Source organism: Silene latifolia, chromosome 6 (assembly GCF_048544455.1).
Source record: "Silene latifolia isolate original U9 population chromosome 6, ASM4854445v1, whole genome shotgun sequence".
Classification (NCBI taxonomy): Eukaryota; Viridiplantae; Streptophyta; class Magnoliopsida; order Caryophyllales; family Caryophyllaceae; genus Silene; species Silene latifolia.
In genome coordinates, this window is record NC_133531.1 from 135,871,207 (window position 1) to 135,898,230 (window position 27,024).

At 40.3% G+C, this 27,024-nt stretch overlaps 1 protein-coding gene across 1 annotated transcript; it reads left to right on the top strand.

The window, feature by feature from the left end:
* The first annotated feature begins 3,424 nt into the window (after positions 1 to 3,424).
* On the top strand, positions 3,425 to 13,699 carry LOC141588761 (uncharacterized). Its single transcript, XM_074410186.1, has 8 exons — positions 3,425 to 4,148; positions 7,207 to 7,740; positions 8,004 to 8,195; positions 8,506 to 8,678; positions 9,786 to 9,996; positions 10,080 to 10,317; positions 10,536 to 10,689; positions 13,421 to 13,699. Exons 1-8 carry the CDS (start codon positions 3,425 to 3,427, stop codon positions 13,697 to 13,699), a joined length of 2,505 nt encoding a protein of 834 aa, XP_074266287.1.
* Positions 13,700 to 27,024: the final 13,325 nt, after the last annotated feature.

Here is a 27,024-nt window from a genome sequence, read left to right on the forward strand (position 1 = left end):
TTTAAGTTGCATTTTTGCTAAAATTACTCTCTAACCAAGTGGTGCTAGTCCAGTGATAGCTGGGTTAAACCTTGAAACTTGCAGAAATGCAGGAGTTGAGAGGTCTCGAGTTCGACTACCAGCTGGGTCGATGATCACTTGGCCATTGCAGCCCCGAAAGGGGTGGCTTATATATGTAGGGATGACAGTTCCACCCTTACCCTGTGGATATCCATCCATCCGAAATTAAATGGGTGAGATATGGATAACGATTTTTTTTTCGAATTTAGGGTAGCATATAGTTATGGGTGAATTTAGGGTGGATATGGATTATCGTCTCTCACCCTCTTAACCACCCTGTGGATATCCGAAATTAATATTTATAATTAATTTTTTATTAAGTTAATAATTATTTAGGTCATTAATTATTTCCTTTCAAAAGTATATTTTTTTTATCAGAAATTTTACTTAATTTTAATATTATACTGTTATTTAGGAAAAGTAAAACTTGTGTTTATGTGGATATTGTTATTTTCACTAATCAAAGTAACTTATTTTTGTTAATTTAATCAATAATATAATGTGTTGGTGGTTTCTTTGTAGTTGACGTGGCGTATTTATATGATCACTTGCTTTGCAAAGACACTTTGTTGTTGAATATATACTGGGTTGCTATTTGCTAACACCTATTGTTACTTGAATTATATATGCCTTTTAATTTTATCGCCACGATTTTTTTATGATATATTATTTTTAAATTTTATAAGCTGTGAAAATATCCAACGGGTACCCGCTCCACCCGCTTCACCCGGTGGATATGGATATGGGTGGATGAAAAAATATTAAATGGATGAGGGTGGGATATGGATGACCATAAATTAAATGGATATGGATATGGATATGGATATGGATATGGCTCCACCCCATCCATATCCCACCCATTGACATCCCTACTTATATGGTCCATGTGATGGTGCGGGAATGTATGGACCCGGGGGAATTCAACCCCCTTGTCCTAAAAAAAAAAGAATTATTCTCTTATGTTGCATTTTTTTTTTCATAAAATTGCTTCAAAACTCACCATTTAAGTGACTTATTTCCTCTATTTTTTAAGCCCCCCTACATTTGTCTACATAGTTATACATTTCAAAGTATAAATTGGCTAAGGCACAAACGGAATAAGTTGAAAAACAGACGAAATAAGTTACTTAAATTGGTGTTTGGAGCAATTTTAGACAAAAAATGTAACTTAAGAAAGTAATTTTAGCAAACAATTTTAAAAGGGAGTAATTTTAGAAAGTTCATTTTAAAAAGGAGTAAAATCTAATTTAACAAAAGAGTACTTTATACATTTTTTAGCATATTCTTACTTTGTTACGTACTGACGTTGCCAAAAAACCTCTTTGCAAAACTCATGTCTAAACGAGCTTTGTAAAAGTAAAAGAGAAAACAAAAGAGTACTTTATACATTGTTTTAGATTTCTTTTGTTTCAAAAATAAGGTACAAAAACAAAAAAAATTAACCAAATAGGATTCATTTGTAAGAAATTACCAAAAATGGGATTAAGGATAGGTATGGTGAGCCACGAAATAAGTCGCTTAGTAAGCCACTAAGCGATCTTAGTGACTTGTAAATAAGTAGAAAAATATATAAAAAAATTGAGTTTGGGACGATAGTAAAGTCGCATATATGCGGCTGCCGACTGGGCGATTATGTTATAGTACCATTTTTTTTTCTTTACTATTTTGGCAATTTTACATTCAATTGCTCAGGGGCTAAGCGACTTTGATTCAAATCACTTAGGCCCCGAAGGACTTGTCTTTTTCACCTGTTAGATCTTTCAAATAGTGGAAAGGGTATTTGTTAAGATTATAGAGAAGGGAGGAATTCATAAATGATAACTGTATTATTGAATGATGTGATTTGATGACAATACATAGACGATATATATAGGGTGCTGATTTTCGCACTACACATTTTACTCATCGCAGTACACTGTTGACAATTATACTCCTCTCATTTCTCCTCCCATTTTCCCTCTCTAACTTCTCTCTAATTTCAAACTTCCATCTAATCCCAAATCTCTCTCTATTTTACATCGTTTTGCATTAACCTACAACATTGATTATTTTTAATGTAATACGGAGTATGTTTAATAATTCGCCAGAGAAATGAAAATTCAACAAAGCTAGTGGCCGACCAATTGCTACACTAATGTACTGCATCTGCATCATTGTAAATTGTAATATGTTAATAAACCAATTATACGTACAGTACTACACTAATTTAACAAGAAGTACGTACAACGCTTGATCTTCTACTCTAATTCAACAAGATATGTACTACTCTATTAATCACCAACGGCGGTTAACTGTGCCGACTAATACTCGTCGACCACCATCACATCCCAATTAACAATAATTAATTTCAATATAAACTCTAATTAAAAAAATACAAAATAATAACAAAGGGTCAATTTGATTACTAGCAATGGATTTGTGAATTAAATACATGTTCTATATTCAAATAATCATTCATAATTGAATAAATTGAAGGAGGTGGAGAAAGTTAAAATTTAACAATAGAGATTAGAGAGAAGGTAAAGAAAATTAGGTTTGATGTTTTTTTGGTCAAGGGCAAATAATGGAAAGTTTGGTACAAAATGTACTGAATTGAGTAAAATGTGTACTGCGAAAATAAATTACGTATATATAATAGATGACGATACTGTAAACCTAGACGGTAGCCGCCTTAATGGGCCTAATATTGGACTTATTATCCTAATACCCTCCCGCAATCGTAAAGGCAGTACATGTACGAACTTTACGATTGGAGAAATACAAAGAAAATATAAAAAGAAATCGTCATCTATTCTTCATCTTCGTGAATAGACAAGAAAATCAAAATCTTCATCTCTTTTCCATCTTCATTAATTTCTTCGCAAGATTGGTAAGATAAACGAGTATTAATATTGGACCTATTATCCTAATAGTATTAGTCGCTCTCCGCTCAGCAGAGCAGAGAGCGACTGCCATACGAAATTGGCTTCAAAGCTAATGTTGACCCCTTTTAGGTAATAAGTTTCATCCTCACTCCCATTTTGATAAATTTTTTTTTTCGTCCTCACCATTTTTGCAAAAAAAAATGTTAGACGTAAATATCTTTGTATATTTGGTAGTTAGTCATTGTATATCTTTAGTCAATATCTTCCCTTATTATTCTCCTAGTTAGCTAGTTAGTTTCCTTGTATGTAGCTTATTGTTTGACTAGGTTTCCTGTAACATATGAGTATATATTTGCAATGACTATAACTCCCAAATCAGGGATTCCAATTACTAACATGGTATCGAGCTAAAGGATTAAAATTTCGATTTTTTTCCCGATCCTGTTCTCTCGTTTGTCTTCTTAATTTTTCGAAATTAAGCCCCTGCCTCACGCACCATTATGACGAAGGATTCTTCCCCAAAACCACCACTGCATCCCGTGTATACCGTCACTAATATCCAAAACAAAGTTCGTGTTCTTGACGGCACGAAAGTCACATACGCATCTTGGGTTCGCCTCTTCAAACTTCATGCCCGAGGATATAAGGTTTTGTCGCACATTGACGGCACACCTGCTCCTGCCGAGTCCAGCGACTCATATTCGTCGTGGGCTGAAGTTGATGCTCATGTGCTTCAGTGGATATACGGTACACTTAGCGACGATCTCTTGCCCCGTGTCCTTGAAGATGACTCCACTGCTCGTGCTGCTTGGGTCCGGGTTGAAACCATCTTCAACAACAACAAAGGGGCCCGCGCTGCTGCCCTCGAGCAAGAGTTTAACACTCTTCGTCTCGCTAATATGCCTTCCCTTGAAGCATATTGCCAACGCCTTCGAGAACTCGCTGGAATGCTCAAAGACGTCGATGCCCCTGTCACCGATCGTCGCCTCGTAATTCAACTAGTTCGTGGTCTCCCTGGTGAGTATGATACTGTTGCTTCCTATATCAATCAAACCACACCCAATTTTGAGACTGCCCGTAGCATGCTCGAATTAGAATTACATCGGAAAAATGGCAATGATAAACCGGCCACTGCCTTGGCAGCACCGGCAACCCTTCCTCCATCCGATCCTTGGGTCGACAACACCCCTAAAGCCTCCACCCAACCTTCCCCTCGTCCCCCTGGTAATAGCAATAACAATAATCGCTATTATCGTCGTAGCAATAACAACAATAAAGGCTCCTCACATAATCAGTCTCGCCAACAACAAAATCAAATCCCCCAGACCCCACCTGTTTCACCGTGGACCCCTTCCTGGCCATCTCCGTGGACCCCCCGCCATGTCCTTACCCGACCTATCCTGGTTGGACCCAACCATGGCCTGCTCAGCCGTGGTCTACCCCTTCACCTCGGCCCTCCTTCTCCCGTCCTCAGATGAACACTCGTTCTCATGGCCAAGCCTACACCATGGACACTGAACCACCGCAACCGACTGATTTAACTCAAGCCTTCCAAGCATTGTCGGTGCAACACCAAATGGAACCATGGTACATGGCCACAGGCGCCTCTTCTCATCTCACTTCCGACCAAGGTATGATTACTAGTCCTTTCAATACGAGCAAAATTCGTTCCATTTATGTTGGTAATGGCAATAGTATTTCCGTTTTGGGTTCGGGCACTTCCACGATCCATACCTCTGACCGCACCCTCCAATTACGCCATGTCCTTCACACCCCTCACATAATTAAAAATTTAATTTCCGTACGCCAATTTACCAAAGACAATAACGTAAGTGTTGAATTTGATCCCTTTGGTTTCTCCGTGAAGGATATTCCGACTGGGAAAACGATTTTGCGGAGTGACAGTGACGGCGAGCTCTACCCCGTGTCCAACGTTCCATCCTCGAGTCTTCCCCATCACAAAACAAGTCCTCCTACTGCTCTCTTGGTCCACGCTCATGATGTATGGCACTCCCGTCTCGGTCATCCCGGGACTAATATTTTAAGTTTATTAAAGTCCTCGAGTCGTATTTCATGTAATAAACCAGATAATATTCATGTTTGCTCTTCATGTCAAATTAGTAAGAATAATCGTCTGCCTTTTGTTCATTCGTCATCTCGCTATCTTGCACCGTTTGATATCGTCCACTGTGACTTATGGACCTCTCCCATTTTAAGCAAAACCGGTTACAAATATTATATGGTCCTTGTCGATAATTTTTCTCAATTTGTCTGGGTTTATCCATTAAAATATAAGTCTCAGGTGTTCGAAAAATTCCTACAATTTCATACATTTGTGCACACCCAATTTCATATCAAAATTAAGACATTTCAATGTGATATGGGTCGGGAATTTGATAACCATAGCTTTACTAATTTTTCCCAGCAACATGGACTTGTCTTTCGTTTCTCGTGTCCACAAACATCTCCACAAAATGGAAAATCCGAGCGCATGATCCGACGCTTAAACAATATCACTCACGTGCTTCTTCAACACGGATCACTCCCACCCTCGTATTGGGTCGATGCACTCCATGTAGCTACACACCTCCACAACATCCTACCCACCTCCACATTACATTTTCATACACCCACTTCCGCTCTTTATCTCAAACACCCGTCCTATGACCACTTACGCATTTTTGGTTGTGCATGCTATCCCAATATGGCTGCTACACGTCCTCATAAACTCGCCCCTCGCTCCATTCAATGTGTCTTTCTCGGGTACCCTCCGAACCAACGAGGTTATCGCTGTCTTGATATTACCACCGGGCGAATTTATGTGTCCCGTCACGTCACTTTCGATGAAAGCGTTTTCCCATTCGCGTCCTCTTCCCAAGCCCAGCCTGACCCCTACAAATTCCTCGCCACACCACCTGACCCACTTCACCCCCTCCTTTATGACGCCATAACCTCTCCCCTGCCCACCGCCAACACTGACCAGCCACACCCCGACACTAACCCCAACGAACCCGCCACCACCTCACCTGTACGTACCCCTACTCGCCCTCCTGACCAGCCCCTTTTTTCCCCACCTACAACGCCCTCTGACCAGTCCACTCCCACAACGACATCCCCTGCTTCCGCCACATCCACCCCTACACCCCCTCCCCCACCTCCTCCTCCCCCACATAAACCGCTCCAGCCTACCCACACCATGTCCACTCGTGCTATGCACGGTATTTTTAAACCCAAAGCCTTAGTTGCTTCCTCTCCCATCTCCCCATTACCTAAATCCCCTCACCTTGCCCTTCAGGACCCAAATTGGAAAAATGCTATGCAGGACGAATTTTCCGCATTGATGGACAATCATACATGGGATTTGGTACCTAGACCGGCTGATGCTCCTATTATTCGTTGTATGTGGTTGTTTCGTCATAAGTTTCATGCAGATGTCTCCCTTCAGCGCTATAAAGCCCGTCTTGTTGTCAATGGCAAGACTCAGCAGGTAGGGATTGATTGTGATGAAACTTTTAGTCCGGTCGTCAAGCCAGCCTCTATACGGACCGTACTTAGCCTTGCGGTATCACGCTCATGGCCCATACATCAACTAGATGTCAAGAATGCATTTTTACATGTTAATTTGGAAGAAACTGTATATATGCATCAACCTCCGGGCTTTGTTGACTCCTCCGTTCCTAGTCATGTGTGCAAGCTTCGTAAGTCACTTTATGGTCTTAAACAAGCGCCCCGTGCCTGGTATCACCGCTTTGCCACATTTATTATTTCGCAAGGGTTTACAAGTAGTAAGTGTGACTCCTCACTATTTGTTTATACTTCTTCAAATGCAACGGCCTATTTGCTTCTTTATGTTGATGATATCGTTTTAACGGCCTCGAGTTCCACTCTACTTCGGTCCATTATTTCCCGTCTCTCCCAGGAATTTGCTATGACTGATCTCGGTACTTTACATCACTTCTTGGGAATCAACGTGAGTCGCTCTACTTCAGGTCTATTTTTGTCACAAACTCAATATGCTAAAGACATTCTGACTCGGGCCAACATGTCTTCGTGTAAGCCGTGCACAACACAACACCTGTGGAACCCGATGCTAAACTTAGTGCAGGTTCGGGTCCTAAGGTCGAAGATCCCGCTCTTTATCGTAGCCTAGCTGGTGCACTACAATACCTTACTATTACTCGTCCCGACATTACATATGCTGTCCAGCAGGTATGCTGATTTATGCATGATCCCCGTGCCCCGCATCTTCAATTTTTGAAACGTATACTGCGGTATATTCAAGGCACCTGTGCTCGTGGTCTTACCATCCGTCCTTCCCGGTCACATGCCCTCACTGCCTATACCGATGCTGACTGGGGTGGCTGCCCCGACCCACGCCGTTCAACCTCCGGATATTGTGTTTTCTTAGGTGACAATTTAGTGTCCTGGTCCTCTAAACGTCAAGCTACAATTTCTAGGTCCAGCGCTGAAGCTGAATATCGCGGGGTTGCTAATGCCGTTGCGGAAACGAGTTGGCTACGTAACCTTCTTCTTAAACTTCACGTCCCACTCCGTAGGTGCACCCTCGTGTACCGTGACAATGTTTCCGCCGTGTATTTGTCTAGCAATCCGGTTCAACATCAACGAACCAAACATGTCGAGCTCGATATCCACTTTGTTCGTGATAAAGTTAAGCTTGCCGAGGTCCGTGTCCTCCACGTCACCTCGGAATATCAGTATGCGGATATCTTTACTAAAGGCTTACCTCGACACCTCTTTGACCGTTTTCGATCCAGTTTGGGCGTTCGGTCTCCTCCCGCTCCAACTGCGGGGGCGTGTTAGACGTAAATATCTTTGTATATTTGGTAGTTAGTCATTGTATATCTTTAGTCAATATCTTCCCTTATTATTCTCCTAGTTAGCTAGTTAGTTTCCTTGTATGTAGCTTATTGTTTGACTAGGTTTCCTGTAACTTATGAGTATTTATTTGCAATGACTATAACTCCCAAATCAGGGATTCCAATTACTAACAAAAAACCCCCCTTTTCTTTTCATATATTTAATTTTGTTCATTATGGTAAGAGTTTTGTTGCTGCGCAGGTCAGAATAGCAATGCAGGATTAGGTGTTGGTTTAGGTGTGGGAGGATTTGTCCTGGTGGCCGCATTGATAGGATTTATTATCTACAAACGTAGAAATAAATCAAAATCAGATGTGGAAAACAACCCACAAGATCAACCAAGTGTTCCAAACTATCCTCAGCAACCTGGTCCTAATAGTACTAGCTCATATGGTAAGTCATAGTGCTCGTTTGTTTCATGTAGCAAATGAACTCATGTGATTGTCTCCAATTCACAGGATTCAAATTCCCATATGTACATTTCATATGAAATGATGAAAATGTGCTTGGTAGTCTTAGAGGCGTTTACTTTTCCCGTGAATTAAACTTCCATGTTTTATTTGGTTAATTAAGTCAATTAACTAGATTTTAATTTCTAAATACCAATATACTCCTCTACAATATTATGCACAATCTCTCTTTATCAAATACGTTACGGAGTACTGATATAAGCCTTGTTCGGTAACTTAATGTTTTAACTTAGGTGAAGTAGCAAATAATTCGATCGCGACACTTGATCCTAAGGCGGGAAGCAAGAAGGATAGTTTTCTGATTCCCGAGTCCCTGCAGTATAACTTGGTGGATCTCCAGGCCGCGACTAACAATTTCTCTAATGATAACACAATCGGGCGTGGTGGATTTGGATTTGTTTACAAGGTAATTAGAAAATAAACATTAAACACTTGCTTGGATTGAATGATTTGAAAGAGAAAGGAAAGAAAGGAAGAGTATGAATTTAAAATTCATTGTTTGGATATTAAATAAGAGTGGAGGGAAATGGAACAGGAGAGATTTGAAATTAAAATCTCTCTAAAATGAAAAGATTTGAAGAAAATTTTATCCAAACACCCAATCCCCAATCCCCACTCCCCACTCGCCATTCTCCCTCGCTCCTATTTTGATATCCAAACAAAACCTAAAAGTCATTTATTGTTAATAGTAAGTGCGATTTAATATATTACAAAGAAGAAAGGAGCATGTATCTTGATTTCCTTATAACAATTGTGATAGCTAACATAGTATGACCTCAATATTGGTGGTTTCTCTACCTTTGCTTTTGACTGAAAGATCCATAAAAGAGTAAGGGACCATTTATAGTTGTAGTTAATGAGTGAAAAGTGGATAATAATGTCATTGTTTGATAAAATTACCCATTAAAAAAAGACCCCAGCTTGAAAAAATAGTGCTCGTTATTAAGCTTGCGAGTTTTAACGCGAGCTCGAGGCAAAGTCGAGCTCAACTTGAGCCTATATATAATTGTTGAATTTTCAAGTTTTTCTCTCGATATTTTCAATAGCAAAACTAGAAGGTTTTATACACAAATATTGGAAAATCAATGACACATTTTTTATATGTGTGATATAAATATATAATCATGACAAAATATTTTTATAAAATATGAGTAATATCTTATCTAATTACCCAAATTCGAGCCGCTCACTAGCTTTTCGAGCCGAGCCATCGTTAGCTCGGCTTGACTCGTTAAGCTCTCAAGCCGAGCCTGAGCCCAAGCTGAGCTCACACGAGCCGAGCTCGAGTTGCTCGCGAGCTGTCTCGCACTCTCGCCTCATTAACACCCCCCACTGCCCAGGTCACAAGGACGAGTTTACGGAATTTAAACCCAAATCATAAGCATCATTTCTCATGACTTTAACAATTAAGATAATTTATATCTATGACCCATAGTTTTACTTAATAGGCTAATTAATTGGTTACTTTTATAATAGTTTCACCAAGAAAAACTATTTTTTAACTATATTTTAGGGCATATTACCAAGTGGACAACAAATAGCTGTGAAGAGATTATCGAGTGGATCAGGCCAAGGTGACAAAGAATTCAAAACTGAGGTTTTACTGTTAGCAAAACTTCGGCACAAAAATCTGGTTAAGTTGCTAGGATTTTGTATCGATAATGAAGAAACATTGTTAGTGTACGAGTTTGTGCCAAACAAGAGTCTCGACTACTTCCTATTTGGTACGTTATATTTCAATGTTAACTCTATTAACAGTTATCAATGCATGCTAATTACATACTCGTCGTACTTACATTGTACACAGATTCTAAAAAGCGAGCAGAATTGAGTTGGTCACGTCGTTTCGAGATTATCAAAGGAATTGCTAGAGGAATGTTGTATATCCATGAAGACTCTCCAAATCGAACTATACATCGTGATCTCAAAGCAGCGAATATATTGCTGGATGCAGAAATGTCTCCTAAAATTGCAGATTTCGGACTGGCAAGGATTTGTGATGTTGGACAAACTACTTTTAATCCAACACATGTTGTTGGCACCAAGTATGTCTCACTTAACCAAAATCTGAAGTATTCTCAATTATCGAAGAAGGCCCCTTTAAAAAAGTAAATGTTACTACATACCAATGAATCGGATTGGACGAAGTATTTATTTCCTTATTGACGATTGATTTATGTAATATGAGTCATTGTTCACCTCCCTTGAAATTTTTTCGATTTCTAGGGTACTTATTAGTATTCCCATCATATTTTAATTGCAGAGGTTATATGGCACCAGAGTATTTATTTCATGGGCAATTCTCGGTGAAATCGGACGTTTATGCCTTAGGTGTACTTATACTAGAGATTGTTAGTGGTAGAGTGGCTTGGGGATTGTCTTCCAACCGACCAGGTGCCGAATCTCTTATAAGCTATGTAAGTATTACTCCTTACATTTTATTTCGAAGCTTTTCCTTGAATTGGAATTGAATTCCATAACTAAAACATTTCAAATATTTGGGAATCCTTAGAATTTGGAATTCGAATTGACTCAATACCATATCAATTCCAAGCTAGTTAAAATTTGGGGTTCTCAAATACCTACCATATATTAGTCATTTCAATTCCACCACTTCTTACGTTTTATTTTGTAATGCAAATTTCATCACTATCACTATTTTTATTTATGATATTTTTTTCGATCGCAAATATTTTCTGAGACAATATTTAATTTTTTCAAATGTAAAACATCCAATGACCTCGACCCACATCTATCTCGCCCAAGTTCAATTCCAATTCCAATTCCATGGGTTTCCCAAACGCAATTTTGGAATTGGATTTGGAATTGAATTCAAACATTTGAATTTCTACAATTAAAATCATGAAAATGAAATCAATTCCGTGTTTCTAAACACTACCTAATAGTAAACTGATTAGAATCACAAAATGAGACTTATCACTCACACTATGGTGGCAATAAAGTCACTCGGACTGGCTATGAGCGGTTAAAGCAAGTTGAGTCATATTGGTTTCAAGTTGTGCCAGGTCAATAACAAGTTCGGATAGTTACAGTTCATGTTGTGTCATTGTCACACCGAGTCATCGTCGGTTCATTATCATTACTCACTGATCGATTCGGGTTATTTAGACCATTAAGCTATTCGTTCAAGTTTTTGGTTTAAGGGAAATAATTTAGATGAATGTCAATTTAGTGTTATTTAGAGCATTAAGCTATTCGTTTCGGGACATCTATTGGATTAAATGATTATCATTAGTTACTGATCGATTCGGGTTGGTGGAGGTCGTGTTTCGGTTGAAACAAATAAGGTTGTTATTAGTTCAATCAGGTGGATTTCGATTCACTATTTTTTTTTTCTATCACGCCCGTCAGCCTTTGCAAGCTCTAATGGCATACACTATGACACTGCCCTCAATTACATGAGTATGCCTCCTATTAAACCGTTTTTAAATAAAACATTGTAAAATCATATATTAAAAGAAAAGACCTGATAGCCATATCATAAAAAGTAGTGATTGGAGATTACTGTAGTAGGAATATTTCGGTAAATGACTTGGTTTTACAATACCATTAATTTTATAGCCGTACAAAAAATATACGGTATTGAATAATTGACTACTTAACAAAATGTTTAAATACTAAAAACAAAATCGCACGTAATTATAAAATTTAAAATATTAATAAATTTCGTTAAATATAAGTCAAGTTATAGGTATATAAATAATATTAAATCGAAGTAAACTGACGACTCGCCAGTTAGGTACTGATAAGATTATAGGAGGGAGAAGATTGCATAAGGAAATTGTAAATTGTTATTGATAATGTGATGATTGATCGATCAGAATACGAGGATATATAATAAATTACAATACCTTAAACCCTATACGGTAGCCGCCATATCTTGTGACCTAACCCTAATAGGCCTAATATCCTAATACCCTCCCGCAATCGTAAAGGCAGTACGTAGTACGAACTTTACGATTGGAGAAATACAAGAAAAACATAAGAAAAATACTTCTTCGTCAGCTTCTCCATCTCCATTTCCGCAAGGTTGGCAAGATAAACGAGTATAAACTCGTTAGAAAATTTCTTTGAACAAGAACGTTAAGTTTTTCGAACTTGTCGAATATCAAGTAATTTGTTAGGAACACTAATCGGACCTAAACAAATTTCAGTAAGACGGAAAATTATCCGTTAATTTTAAAGTTTGGAGAACGCAAAGTTTTTCGAACATCAACTAGATCTGAACCACCATCATGGTGATTAAAATTGCGTAACTCGCCAGTAAATTTGTACCACCTTGAACGAGAAATTGAAGATTTTAAAGATTCAAAGAAACAACTAATATGTTTTTTTTTCTATTCAACAAGAGAATGAGGGAATTAGACCAGATCATTAAAAATGCAAATCCGTCGGCTCATCAGGTAGAAATTAGGGGAATGAAAATAGCTTCTTGGCCATGATATCTCACGGCAAACTTCTTATTTTTTTTTTAATGAAAATTAAAATTAAACTAATCTTTGTTATTAGATCAACGGAGAAAATCCCGCCGGTGGGTTTTTTACATTATCGACCCACCGGCGAGGTAGCGGAAATTTGTTTTAGGCCTCACGAGAGTGAGGCTCTGATACCATTATAAGATTATAGGAGGGAGAAGATTGCATAAGGAAATTGTAAATTGTTATTGATAATGTGATGATTGATCGATCAGAATACGAGGATATATATAATAAATTACAATACCCTAAACCCTATACGGTAGCCGCCATATCTTGTTACCTAACCTTAATGGGCCTAATATCCTAATAGGTACAAATATTGATAGACATCTCTTCTTTTTTAACTTTATTTTCAAAATTTGTGATATTTGTTAATGCTTTTATGCTTTGAAATTTCTATAAATCAAATTTCATTTAACATTGATAAGAATCATTATTGATTGGTATTTATTATATTTAACTTTGCTTGTTGCTCTCTTTCTAAGAACCAATCTCAACACTTTAAAAATTATTCCCTTTTATATAGAGAGAATTTGTGTAGAACAGTTTTATACAAGAATTATTACAATGACATATGTACTTGTTCGTCCTTAAACATTTTTCTATCTCCACCATTCTTTGGGAAATTAGTTAACGCAACATTTTTTAGGCGTGGAGATGCTGGGAAAATGAAAATCCGGTGGGAATTATGGATCCGATGTTAAGAGATGCATTTTCATGGGAGGAAGTCTCAAAAAGTGTGCAATTGGGATTACTATGTGTTCAAGAGGATAGTAGTCTAAGACCAACCATGTCCAAGGTTATGCACATGCTCAACTCTGAGTTCGGCAGTATTGCGTTCTATATGCCGCAACAGCCTGCCTTCATCTACACCAGTAGCTCCCACCAATCGACTACCATGTCATCCAGAGACAACACGACAGGCTAAATGGGGTAACCGTGAACGAATAATTTTTCTTTTAATATTTTTACAATTGTAGAGTTTGTATATTTTTGGAGTGAACCAAATTGTTTTGGTTTAATTATCAAGTCCCATGTGTGACAAAGATTTTTCTATAGCCATCTTAAACATACTTACATCTTTCTAAAAAATATGAAGTGATTTTTCAAATATAGGCTCTGTTTGGTAAAATTAGTTGAAAAAGCACCTGAAATCTGAAAAGGTACCTGAAAACTAAAAAGGTAGCTGATAAGGTACTTGAAAATTAAGACCTGAAAAGGTACCTGATTTTTATTAACACTGTTTGGAATACTAGCTGAAAAGGTAGTGATATTTGGTCAAATGCGTAAAAAGACATGTTTATTATTGTTATTGTTTATGTTTTTATTATTATTGTTGTGTTATTTTTTGCGTTGTTTTGATAAGATTGAATATTAGGAATTATTGTATTAGGATTGATAATATATCGTACCTTACATAGCCGCAAGACTAGATATATATACAAAAGGGTAATCTATCTATTTACGGTATATATGATATAACAGCTATAATATAATGTAAAGGAGGAAGGAAATAAGGGAGAGAGCAACGGCTCTCTAAGCAACGTCTATTACCCCTCCCCCCCCCCCCCCCCTCCTCAAGTTGGAGCGTGTAGTGTCGAAACGCCCAACTTGGAAAGAAGCTCATCAAATGGGATGCGCCTAAGGGATTTTGTGAATATATCTGCGAGCTGAGCTTTGGTGTGCACGTATTTTGTTGTGATTGTGCCTTTTTGTATTTCGTCCCGGATAAAGTGACAATCAACTTCAATGTGTTTTGTCCGTTCATGGAAGACCGGATTGTTGGCTATGTGAAGAGCGGATTGATTGTCGTAATGTAGGTGAATATGCTCGGTTTGAGAAATACCAATAAAGGTTATGAGGCTTTTGAGCCATTTTAATTCGCATGTGGTATTAGCGATAGCTCTATACTCGGATTTGGTAGATGACAGAGATACGGTTGTTTGCTTCTTTGTTTTCCATGAAACATTGTTAACATATGCGTCCCATTGCTCCTTCGGAACGCTCACATATTGCTCCCTGTTCTCCGTTGCCTCTTCACTGCCAGTTGCACTATTCGCACCACCGTGCCCATAACCTCCACTGCGTCCTCGACCTCTACCACGACCACTATCATAGTCACCACCATAATTAGACTTGCTTTGTTCCTTCCAATCTTTGGGGTACCCATTTATATCAAAACACTTTGCCCTCATGATGAGTAGTACTTTAGTCATATTTTACCCCACATTTATAGCTTATTCCGACTCGATTTTACGTGCTTAAATGATTAATTAGCTCATTTAATTAACTAATTTATAATAATTAGTCGTATTAGTTATATTTATTAATTAGTCGGATATTTATTTAATATTGGTACTACTATTAATTTATTATTATAATGTGTAGACAGGAGGAATAATAAAACGGAAATAAAACGGGTCGAGAAGATTCTAACAAAATGGGTCAAGTGAAATAAACTTGGCAATGTCATGCTGAAAGAATGGAATAACACATCTATAGTTCTTATACCTAAGATTGATAAACCGGAATTGGTTTCACAGTATCGACCTATCAGCCTTTGAAATGTCATCTACCGATTGGCTTCCAAATGTATGACGAACCGTCTGAAGCTTGTAATTCCTTCGATTATTTCGAATTCCCAACAAGCTTTTGTTCCTGAACGACTCATGTCTGACGGTTGCGTTATTGCTCATGAGATAATGCATTATCTGAAAAAAACTAAACAAGGCACAAATTGTTACTCAGTACTCAAACTGGATATGCATAAAGCCTTTGACCGTGTCTCATGGCAGTTTCTCATGTCAATTTTGGAACGTTTTGGTTTCCCCATTACATGGCGTAATCTCATATGGGAATGTATTTCGACGGTTACTTATAGTATTATGGTTAATGGTGAACCTTTCCCTCCTTTTTATCCGTCTTGCGGACTACGCCAAGGAGATCCTCTGTCTCCTTACCTATTCATTATGTGCATGGAGATTCTCTCTTGTCAATTACGGAAAGCTGAGTCCCAAAAAGAAATCCTTGGCCTCAAAATATCTCGGTATGCTCCTCCCCTCTCGCATCATTTTTATGCAGATGATGCTTTCATTTGCTGCAAGTTAACCCCAAGTTCCTTTGAGGCTCTCCGTGATATTTTCCGAATCTTTGAAGCAGTTTCAGGCCAAATGATTAATCTTGATAAATCTTTCATCAAGTTCAGTCCTAACTCACCTAATAATTTCAAGTCTCATATGACATCTATATATTCTTCGAATGAAGGCATCCTCCTCCTTTGGTACTTTTTGGGTGTCCCGGTTGATCTCCCTAAACGAAAGACTACTGCTTTTCACGATATCCTTGACAAAGTTATTATCCGAATTTCATCGTGGTCATCTCTTCATCTGTCTCAGGCTAGCAAATTTGTCATCATAAATTCTATTTTGCTTGGTTCTCTGGTGCATATACTGGCTGTTGTTCCTCTACCTCTTTCCATTTCCCGTAAACTAGATTCCTTAATTGCCGCTTTTGGTGGAGCAAAAATACAGCACACCGTTCTATTCATTGGCTTCCCCAACAGCATTTACATTCTCCGAAAGACAACGGCGGGCTTGGTATTAAATCGGTGACCATTCTAGGCCAATCATATCTTATGAAGAATTTTTGGCGCCTCCACCATAAGCCGATGGGCCTGCTTGCAAAATATCTTGGACCTAAATATCGGAAGGATCTCCCTGTCCCCGACCTAAAGTCTAAAGTTTCACAACCTTCTTATGTATGGAAAGGAGTATGCCGCGCTGTTGTATCTTGTACAGAAGCTATAGCATGGAAAGTCGGCAACGGTAATTCAATTAATCTGTTTTCTAGTCCATGGGTACATGGTGAAACACCAACTTTACGTCAAGATCAACCAACTACCGCTCCAACTATTTCTGAATTGGTTCATGATGACGGCTCCTGGAAACCACACATTATTTTTCGCTTTTTCGAACAATCTACTGCGAAGAATATTTTAGCTATGGAGCCCCCTATTCTAGACTCCGATGACTTTCTTTATTGGAAATATACGGAGGACGAAAGCTTTACTATACAGTCGAGATATACGTATCTTTTATCTAAACGGTTTACACCGCCTCCATTACTCAGGTATTTTCCTTGGAAATTGGTATGGCTTTTTCCTTTCTCAAGTAAATTTCCTCTTCTCGTATGGCGACTTGCTCATAACATACTTCCGACTAAGACAATTCTTGCCCATCGCGGCTTGAACCTTGATACCTTGTGTCCTTTATGTCGATGTGTTCCTGAAACTCCTGAGCATTTGTTCCACTCTTGTGATATTACTCAACACGTCTGGCGCTCCTCTACTCTTGGCATATGTTCTCTTGCAAACCCAAATGTCTCTTTTATCCAATGGCTTGCTGACCATATATCCTACCTTCACCGGATTTCGACAACGGAGTTTAATTCATTACTTTACATCTTCTGCATCCTACGTTCCATCTGGCTCACTCGCAACTCCATTGTTTTTGAGAATTGCCCTGTGTATCCTGCACGTTTCCTTCAGTTGGCAGAGACTTTACATAGCTCTCATCTACGTCTCCCTTCTTTACGACAAGATGGTCCTCTGCCAAGATCGAGAGCTGTAATTGAAGGTAATCATTGCTCAATCCCTGCGCCATCTATTTCTTACTATCTGTGTATTTGCAGGAACTCTCTCCAAAACGGCTACGCAGCTACTGTCTCAACATCTCTCTCGAGTCGTTGTGACCGGTATTATGTTCGTGCAACTTCTACTCTTGCTGCATATTCACATGCGTTATTCCAGCTTATGCAGCGATTGCACTTGGATCCATCATCTTTGATAACCTTTTGAGTGACCTCCCGAAAACTATCTTTAGTTCTGGCTACTCAACAACCAGTACCAATAGCTGCGCGAAATTCCTTAATTGGAATTCGACTTTTACTTTGTCTACATCGTAATTGGTCAGTTAGCCTTGCTACTGGCTAAACTTTTATGTTTGGTTGTTTATGTACTGACTCTATATTTCTTTAATATATCGGTTTACAATTGTCGAAAAAGAAGAAGAAAGAAATAAACCTCGAGCAAATAAACCAAGTCAAGGCCAAAATTGACCTTGACCAATGTGCATCATCAACTTCCCTCATCTACCCATTTTTGCCTAGCAAACTCAATCCAATCACCATTAAACACCAAAATCCAATCATCAAAACCAATTCCCCTCCACTCTCGTTGCCTTTGCGTTTTATTTAGATCATCACCATTCAATTTCTTATACGTCATCATCATTCATCACCATCATCATCAGCTCACAATCAAATCACCATGGATTCGCCATGGCTCGAACAACGACTCCGTTTCCGCCTTGTGTTCACCATCACCACTACAATCAAGCCATTATATCAACCATTAACAAGCACCAACAATCACTTGGTTCGTCAACCCAAAAATCAGAATCGGAGCTCCTCAATGTCGCAGCCACAACCATGAATCGACCACACTAATGTCGAGTCACCAATCGAACCCGACACCAGCAGCCTCCGCATCAACCGCCATCACCAACTCATTCTCTGCATCAACAATCATGCAAAGATGGAGCCCAGACCGAGTTCAGCCATCGAGTTAACAATTTGCACATTTACAGTGATCGGGTGAAACCAGGGCCGTCCTTGACAATTTGGGGGCCCTGTGCGATATCTTAAATGTAGGCCCTTAATCAACGGTACGGCTTGAGTTAATAATATATATTTTATTAATAAATAACAAATACTTTTCCACGAACATATATAGATATTAATGTTTCTTAAGTATAACATGTTCTTGGAAATGCCATAATGGTTAATATTAGCATTGTTACAAACACGTGCCCCATGTTTGATTCATAGTTGCTGTACTTTTTCTTGATTTTAAATGTGCAAAATTTAAGTAAAAAAGGGCAGCCCTGCGAGTCGAACTGGTATACCCATGGCCAAAGTTTCAGCCAACTACCACTGAGACACCATACGCTTCTTGAAACAAATCCTCGCTATTATGTATATATAATAATATATCAGACTAGATTGGTGTGGACATGGGGCCACGGGGGTGCTTGGGAAACAAGCGTTTGCATTTGTGGAGTCGCCACCAATTTTTATGGGAAATTGGAACCGTTCGAATACCTCGTGCCATGTCAAGACACAAAGTAGTGACATGAACACCAAGAACTCGTTACCCTTAGCATTCTATGTCTAGAATGACTCTCGTGGATGCCAATGAACACGGATGTTCACAGAGATCTGGAGTAAGGGGTGAGGGTACGTATTAGGAAGCTCTTTTGATCGAACACCTAATCCCGCCCGCCTCGATAGCGGCCTCTACTAATGATTAGGGAAATTGTCTATACTCGATATATTATCGATTATATGCATGCAATGCAACATCCAAGTTTTAATCCTAGCATGTGAAGATCAACTAAGTCGGTGAACAATTAATTTAACAAACAATTGGGTTGAAGTTGGGATTTAAGCTCAATTACATGTGAAGACATACAAATGATACAAAATAATATGATAAATACAATAAAGGATACAATAATTACATCGGGTTGAGCGATTTATGTCGAAAATACTCCTAAAACGGATAATTTGGGAAAAAAGAATAAAGGAACGAATTAACGAACAGGAATTAGGCGATAATATGAATAATAGTTAATTATACGTAAGCTAATTAAACTAGGTCAAGGCAGAACGGAAGTTCAGAGGCAAAAATCAACCTGGAACAGGCGCAGCAGGACTGCGCCCTTTGGAAGAGGCGCGGCGATTCTTTGCGTCATTCAAGGGTGAGTTCTGGCTGTGAAGCCGGAACTGCAAGTCGTTAATGTTAATTGATGATTTTAAGGATTGATTACGATATTCAACTCGGATGGAAGTGATTTAATGGATTAATTACATATGAATGAGTCATAAAAGCAATAAAACATGGATGAGACGAATACAAACGAATTACTTACATGGATAAAAGATTGATTAGTGACATAGGTGAATTAAATAGGTTAAACGTGACGGATTAATGACGAACTAATGACGAATACGATAATAAACAGATGAAAGTATATCAAAGATCGTTCCAGAAACCCGATATGAACGAATCGAATTTCTACAACCCGGATTGAGTTTAATGACGAAAACCCGCAAATATTGGATTATAAGGGATTTAAGTCGGACTTAATGATTAATTATATACTAATGAATGATAAATAATACTCATGTGAAAGTATTATGCCATTATATCAAAGAATTAAAGAAAACAAACGAAAAACAAATAAAGAAGACGAATTATAGAGGACGAAGGAAGAAGAAAGGAAGCAGGAACTGCGGCAGCCTCACGAAGAGGCGCAGCAGGCACTGCGCTCCTTCGAAGAGGCGCAGCAGTTGCTGCGTCCTTTCTCGACGGTTTGTCTTCTGGTAATCCGTAAAAAGGGTTTAAAACGTAGTTTTATAAATCGGTTTTAATAAGTATTTTCGACATAAACCTTACATTAGTGATACAAAAAGTAAAGAACAATAAATAAAGAAGGATTTACACCCTCAGACTTACATGTTTGACGAAACGAGATGAACTAAGTTTACGATTAGTGATGCTCGACTCGAATGTAACGAAAGTGCCCTCGTAAGAGGAAAACGATTAGATTAATTAATGTTGATTAATTGTGGAGTTGGTCAAATTGGCCGGTCATGCAAACGAGGCTGGTACTCAGAAGGATCCGAGCTTACGTGGTCGAATGTTCAAGCACGTAGACGCCAAAAAGTAAGAACGTGGTCTAGAATGCAAAGGGAGAAGAGAAGGGCGGACACTCGCGTGAGAAATATGAGGAGCGAAGGCTCCTATTTATACTAATCACGTGAAGGAATAGGGTTTTCGGAGAGACCTTGGAAGTGAATCTCGAAAAGATATGAAAAAGATACGAAAAATACGCAGAAAAGGACCTGGGAAGAGGCGCAGCAGTCACTGCGTCTCTTGGAAGAGGCGCAGCACCTGCTGCGTCTGTTCCCAAGTGGTTTCCTCCTGCGGAAGAAAGATTTCCGTGTTTGATTTATGGAATAACGGGATAATCTTATTTTCCTTAATATTTTGTATGAATATTACGGGAAATTGTTTACCAAAGATTAAAAGATTGTGAAATATTTATAAAATATGGAATAGAAATATCCGGAACATTCCAGAACATTCTGACTCGGGATTTAGCAGTTATCAGAAAATGAAGACGGTTTTAGGCCCGGACTCCAAATGTACTCTAATTACTGTCAAAACGACCGCATCGGCGCGTAGATGACAACTAAGAGGTAGACATTAGTGTTTGAGCAATCACTTGACGATAAACTTACGAACTGTCACAAATCGTTCCGCGTACCAAACATGCGGCCCAATCATTACCGGGTGGTTTGCGAGAGGTGCAGAAATGAGGTATCTACAGAACCCCCACTTTGACTGAGGCTTGGAAAAGGCGAAAGTCAAAGTATAGCCATCAGGTCAAGCGAAGATTATAACCTGACAACTATGGCGACGCGAGGCGGCTCAAGGGGTCTGAGCCAAGGACCTGTCGTCGGGAACATTTTAGAGTCTGTCGACTATCGGGGAGGGTCGTTTAAAGTCCATTAGACTACGTAAGGAAGCTCGCCATCCATAAGAAGAGATCATACCTGAAACTTCTTTCTCGAGATGCTTCCGGAGGTGCATAGGAGCTAAGGGTAAGCGTGGGAGCTAAGGTTAAGACCTAAAGGATAAGTAAGGATTGCGCTAGGGTGTGGGGCCCTAAAGGAAAGCATCAACGGGAAGGAGGCCCGAATACAATTTCAAACCAAGGGGTAACTAAGGCTCGAGTGTAGGAACTCTACTGGTTTGGGAACTTCGGGAGAACGACACCTTTATCGCACTCCGCGGGAAAACAAGAAATGTTGTGAGTAGCAGGACACAGGCGGGAACTGCTGGGAGAAATCTGCTTGGGTCGTCTTCAAACAAACTTCGGAGGGACTTGAGAAGGACGATTGTATGTCGCGAACTCTCGTGTTGGGAAACCTTATTAGGAATTTATCTCCACGTCTCGAGAGGGATTGTCGATCCACTTACTCTCGCTGGGAACATAATCGAGAACTTTTCTCCATGTCTCGAGAGGGATTGTCTGTCCGCTTACTCTCGCTGGGGGAATATAATGAAGGCGTGTCGAAACACCTGTGAAGGAATACCTGCTCGTTGTGACAAGCAAAGTCTTGGAAGCGATAAATAACGTAGAATAGTCTGCAGTCAGCTCAGAAATGCGGATCTGAGCGAAGAATTATCGTCAAACGGACCAAAAAGATATAATGGCATCGAGGAAGAGGCGCACAAAAGATGGGCCCACAAATAACGAACTTATAACGAATTTTTGAAAACTCGTATGAAGGGAACCTCAGGAAGAGGCGCAGCAAGAGCCGCGTCTCTTGGAAGAGGCGCAGCGCCTGCTGCGTCAATTCCTGGAGGTGTCTTTTCTGCGTAAAAACGCGATAAACAGAGGGACTCAATTCATTTATTCGAAACACAAATTAACAATTTCTCTCTCAAACTTCAACCATTTCCGCCAAAATTTGATCCAAAAGCTTGCATTCGCCATGACTAATCGAGGTATGTATATCATTCTTGCATTAATCTTCTATAATGGATGAATTTGATCGACAAAATTTAGGGTTTTCAACCCTAAAATGTCGAAAATTTGGGGCTTTTCCCCCAAATGATCTTGCCTTGTAAAATTGATTATGTAAATGGCTAATTGGTAGTATAAGGATCATAACCATGTATTTGTTTCGAGTTTTCGTTGAGTTTTGAGCATTCGAGTGAAATTGAGACGGTTTCACAGCTAAACCGTAAATTGCTTCGAAAATGGCCTTAGGATTGCCCATTTGCGATGAAACTTGTCATTTAGAATCCTTGGATGATGGGTAAACTTCCTACCATCTCGGATTTTCGGTTTGTGACGGCTTTTTCAGGACACTTTTCTATGGCATACTCGCCGTTATAACGAAATGCTGCCGAAATTTCGACTCGAACCCATGACTAGGCTTCAACTTAGACTTGCCTTGACCCTAATTACCACATGAGTGATCGGGTTTGTGGGAATACGGCCAAAGATGGTGAGAAAAGAGCGATTTCAGGGCTTCCGAAAGCTCGAAAATCCCTAATCAAGGCTCGTCGTCACTTGACGCGGCCCTAATTACTTAAATTTTGCAGGTGACGAGGCTTCTACTTCTGGGGGGGGCTCCCATGGAGATAGACGCTGTTGTTGACCCTTCTCGTGCTATCGAGGAGGCTTTGGAGGAGGCTTTCACCGCCGCGGCGATGGCTGCTGGGGACGAGGTCCACGAGGAGGAGGCTGTTGAGGAGGAGGAGGCCCCGAGGCGGGCCAACGTTGGGCGAGGTGGTCGTCAGCTGAGGGGAGCACCCGCATGGGCTGAGACCTGGGATAGCAGGCACTTGCTTTGAGCTGCGGAGAGTCACCTGTCCTACAGGACGGTGAAGAGCTTGGTAATCTTGAATTCATTACTCATCTTCCTTCCTTCTTTTATTTCATTTGCTCATACCTTATCCAACTTCATTCAAACTAAAGATAGCTTTTGTTTCAAATCACAATAGGAGGCCGGGAACATCAGGTCGTTCTCGGGCTACACGACGGCGATGGAGTGCTATGAGAGGCTGTCGGCGGAGGAGCGCGCCATGATTGAGCGTGGAGCGTTTGGCGTCTTGGTACAGGCTTGGAGGGATATCGCGAAGAGGAAGCTGCGGGCTAACCTTAGCCTGGTCCGCGATTTCTTGGACCGATTCTGGGACACGACTTCCACTTTTCACATGCCCTTTGGTGAGGTGGGAGTCACGTTGGAGGATTACGGCATGACCTCTGGTCTGCCGTGTGGGACTGAGGTGGTGGAGTGGCCGGAGACTTCCATGAGGGTGGACTCGGCCGAGGCTAGGAGGTTGATCGGCTGGAACTTGTCGCCGAAGGCTGTTACAGTGCCTGGTTTAGTGCCCAGTTCCTATGTCCGAGACTACTTTGCGGGGAAGACCCCGGCGCTGGTGGTGATCGACGGGAGAGAGACGGCTCCTCCTCCTGTCTGGTGACGAGAGGGTCCGTTTGTGGCTTTGGTGGTTTCTGTCTTCGATCTACCTCGGAGACAAGGGAGAGAGGTTGTCGACGAAGCTTCTTCCCTTCCTTTCTAACCCGAGCTCCTAGGGCGTTGGGGACCGGGTCCTTTGCTGGTTTTGCGGTCCTCATCCGCTTCATGAGGGCCATGGTTCGTCCGGAGTTGATGGAGAAGGGGACTTCTCCTAGTGCTGTCGGCCTTGGACTGCTGCTGGAGGTATGAACCTTCATTTAGACTAAAGTCAATTCTTTTCCTTGTCAAATTACGAAAGATCATTATTGACTATCTTGCTTCACAGGCGTGGGTGTACTCCTACTTTCCAAGCCTCTCGCCCAAGAGGACGGAGCCGCTGGAGAAGGCCTATCCCGTCGTGAGGGATTGGGTAATGTGTCGGACGAGGAGCAAGCGTTCCTCTCACGGTGTCTACCGGCGGGACGTGAACGCTCTTCAGCTGGACAGCGTGAGCATCTCACTTATATTCATTTTGCTTCTTCATTACTTTTTAACCGATCGTAAGAATGATTCCTTGTTTGTCTTGTCCCAGTGGGTGCCCAGGTCTTGGGCGGAGTACGCTGGGGCGCCTCCTTTTGTGGCTGAGGTCCTCCGACCTAGGAGCTTGAGCCGGCTGCTGTTGAGGACGTCGATGGGTCCTGTGTGGTACTTGGGCGAGCGCTTGGCTCGTCAGTGCTCTCGGGATGTTTTGACGGTTCCCATCGATCCTCCTAAGACGATGTTCAGGGAGCCTTCTGAGGCTGAGAGGGAGGCTGACTTGGCTGGCATTGGTGGTGACGCCCTCCTTCTTCCTGGTGAGGACTACTCGGCGTTCCAATACGGGAGGTTGGCGTACTGGCCGGTTGTGGTAAGTCCTTTATCCTTCTTTATTTTTGCTGACTTTGAGAATACAATGAAAGATCATTGATTAATGAGAAACATTTGACTTTGCAGGAGGTTGAGGCGGCGGGCATCGAGCCCCCAGAGTACCCCGAGACCCTTGAGTACACTGACGCGACCGGGAGGACGACGATCTCCGAGCTGCGTGACTTTGATGTGGCTGTGACGGATGCTGGCCTGGACGATTGGCAGCATCTGATTCGGAGAGTGAGCCTCTAATTTGTATGATTTTTTGTGTAAGAACACATTTGATTGAATTTATTCAATTATTAAGAACTTCTTTTTGAAAATGCAGGTTGCGCCATCTCGGTTTGTGGCGTTATGGAAGGTGGCCAACCGGCTGCGAGCTACTGCCGTCGAGGCGCTTGTCGGCGGTCGAGGTCGTCAGGTATGAACCTTGTGTCTATTTCATTTTTGAATTTTGATTTTCCGACTTTTCTTGTAATTGCTTGAAATGATTGACATGAGCCAATTTTGTTGTTTGCAGGGGGATCGTGAACTGGAGCGAGAGTTGGTCCAGTCTCGGGAGGAGACAACTCGCTTGTTGAGGGAGCTTGAGGTTCGCGACGCTGAGGTTGCTGCTCTCGCGGCAAGAGTTGCGGAGCTAGAGGGCGACCGGCAGTAGTTTTGTTTTGTTGTTGTTTGTTTTACACATTTGTACATACTAGGACCTACATTTTGGACATTTTGGACTTTGCTTGGGGCTCGAGCCCCCAGTTGGTTGTACATGTCCCTTTTTTGGCTGTATATATGATGGCATGAGTGCCTTTGCTACTGGGTTGCGTTGCTTGTATCTGCAGGTTAGCTTTGAACAGGTTTGGTAGATGACAGTTTATGCCGTCATGCTGCCGAAATTTACATAAAAATTACATAGAACACACATTTGTATATACATATGGCTTAAATTAGCGCAAAACGAATGACTCAAAAGTGCAAAAGAAATGCAAAAGAAAGTGTATATAAATTTTGAAATAAATTACATTAAAATGAAAATTATTCCCTAAAATGAAAATATACAAGTGTGTTAAAATGACGAAAATGCTGATATTGCCTCGAAATGCGTGCCCGCAGATTTAGGATACACGAAATATGGCAATTTTCACGTATTTACCAAAACAATAACCCGTAGGAATAGGAAATTATTCGCCAAGGCATTTAGGAAAGATCCAACATGGAAAATCACAGAAACGATGCTGAGGAAGAGGCGCAGCACGAGCTGCGTCCCTTTGAAGAGGCGCAACAGTCTGCGCTTTGTTCCCGGCGTGTCGTTCGCGCGATTTTAGGAAAACGGATTTTAGTATAAATAGAGACGTTGATAGAGGTTTTATTCAAACAATTCTTTCGTCTCTTCTTCGTCTTATTACATAAAACTCTCAATATAATCACTCATCATGAATACTTTGGAGATTCGCCTAAAAGAGTGGACCAACGAGTTTTCCAACATGGAGAAACACGACATGGGCGCTTATAATCTTGGATCTTTGTTGAGATTGAAGCTTATCAAGGTTGTCAAACCATTCTTAGATGCTTGCCTTGATTATTGGGACCCGAATTATCATGTTTTTGCGTTCCCTGGAGGCGACATTTGCCCATTTCCTGAAGAAATTGCTGCGATCGGTGGGTGGGACCCAGTGTTAGTTATTTAGACCAAATTAATACTCATCTTATGATATTAAAATTACAAATTAATTTAAAGTGGTCTAAATCTACATGCATGCAAATAAAAAGTATAAAAGATGGTATTAAACCATCTTAAGACAAATGTTCCTTACATTGCTATAAGGCAAAATATGGGCACTATAAAGGTCTCCTACCTTTATAGTTCTTGAGCTATTCAACTTTGGATGATCCTCCAAGAACACCAATTACCAATATAGGTAATCTCCTTTGGTGGCACCCAAGATTAACCCAAAATACTACTAAAATTAATAACTAGTTAATAATAGTAGTAACCTTGTAATTGTATATTTGATGTACTAATTAATATTATTACTTTGATAATATTATTAGTTAGTTTTATATGTGTTTGTATGTAAAAGATAAACAAAAGAAGAAGAAAAATTTGGTCTTTATGGTGTCCTAATGAACCGGCCACAAGCACCAACTAAGACCAATTTTTCCTTCAAATTTTTCCAACATCTTAAATGGTGTAATTGCATGGGTATTTATAGGCAAATGTGGAGACAATATTAAGTGGAAAAATGCCACTTAATG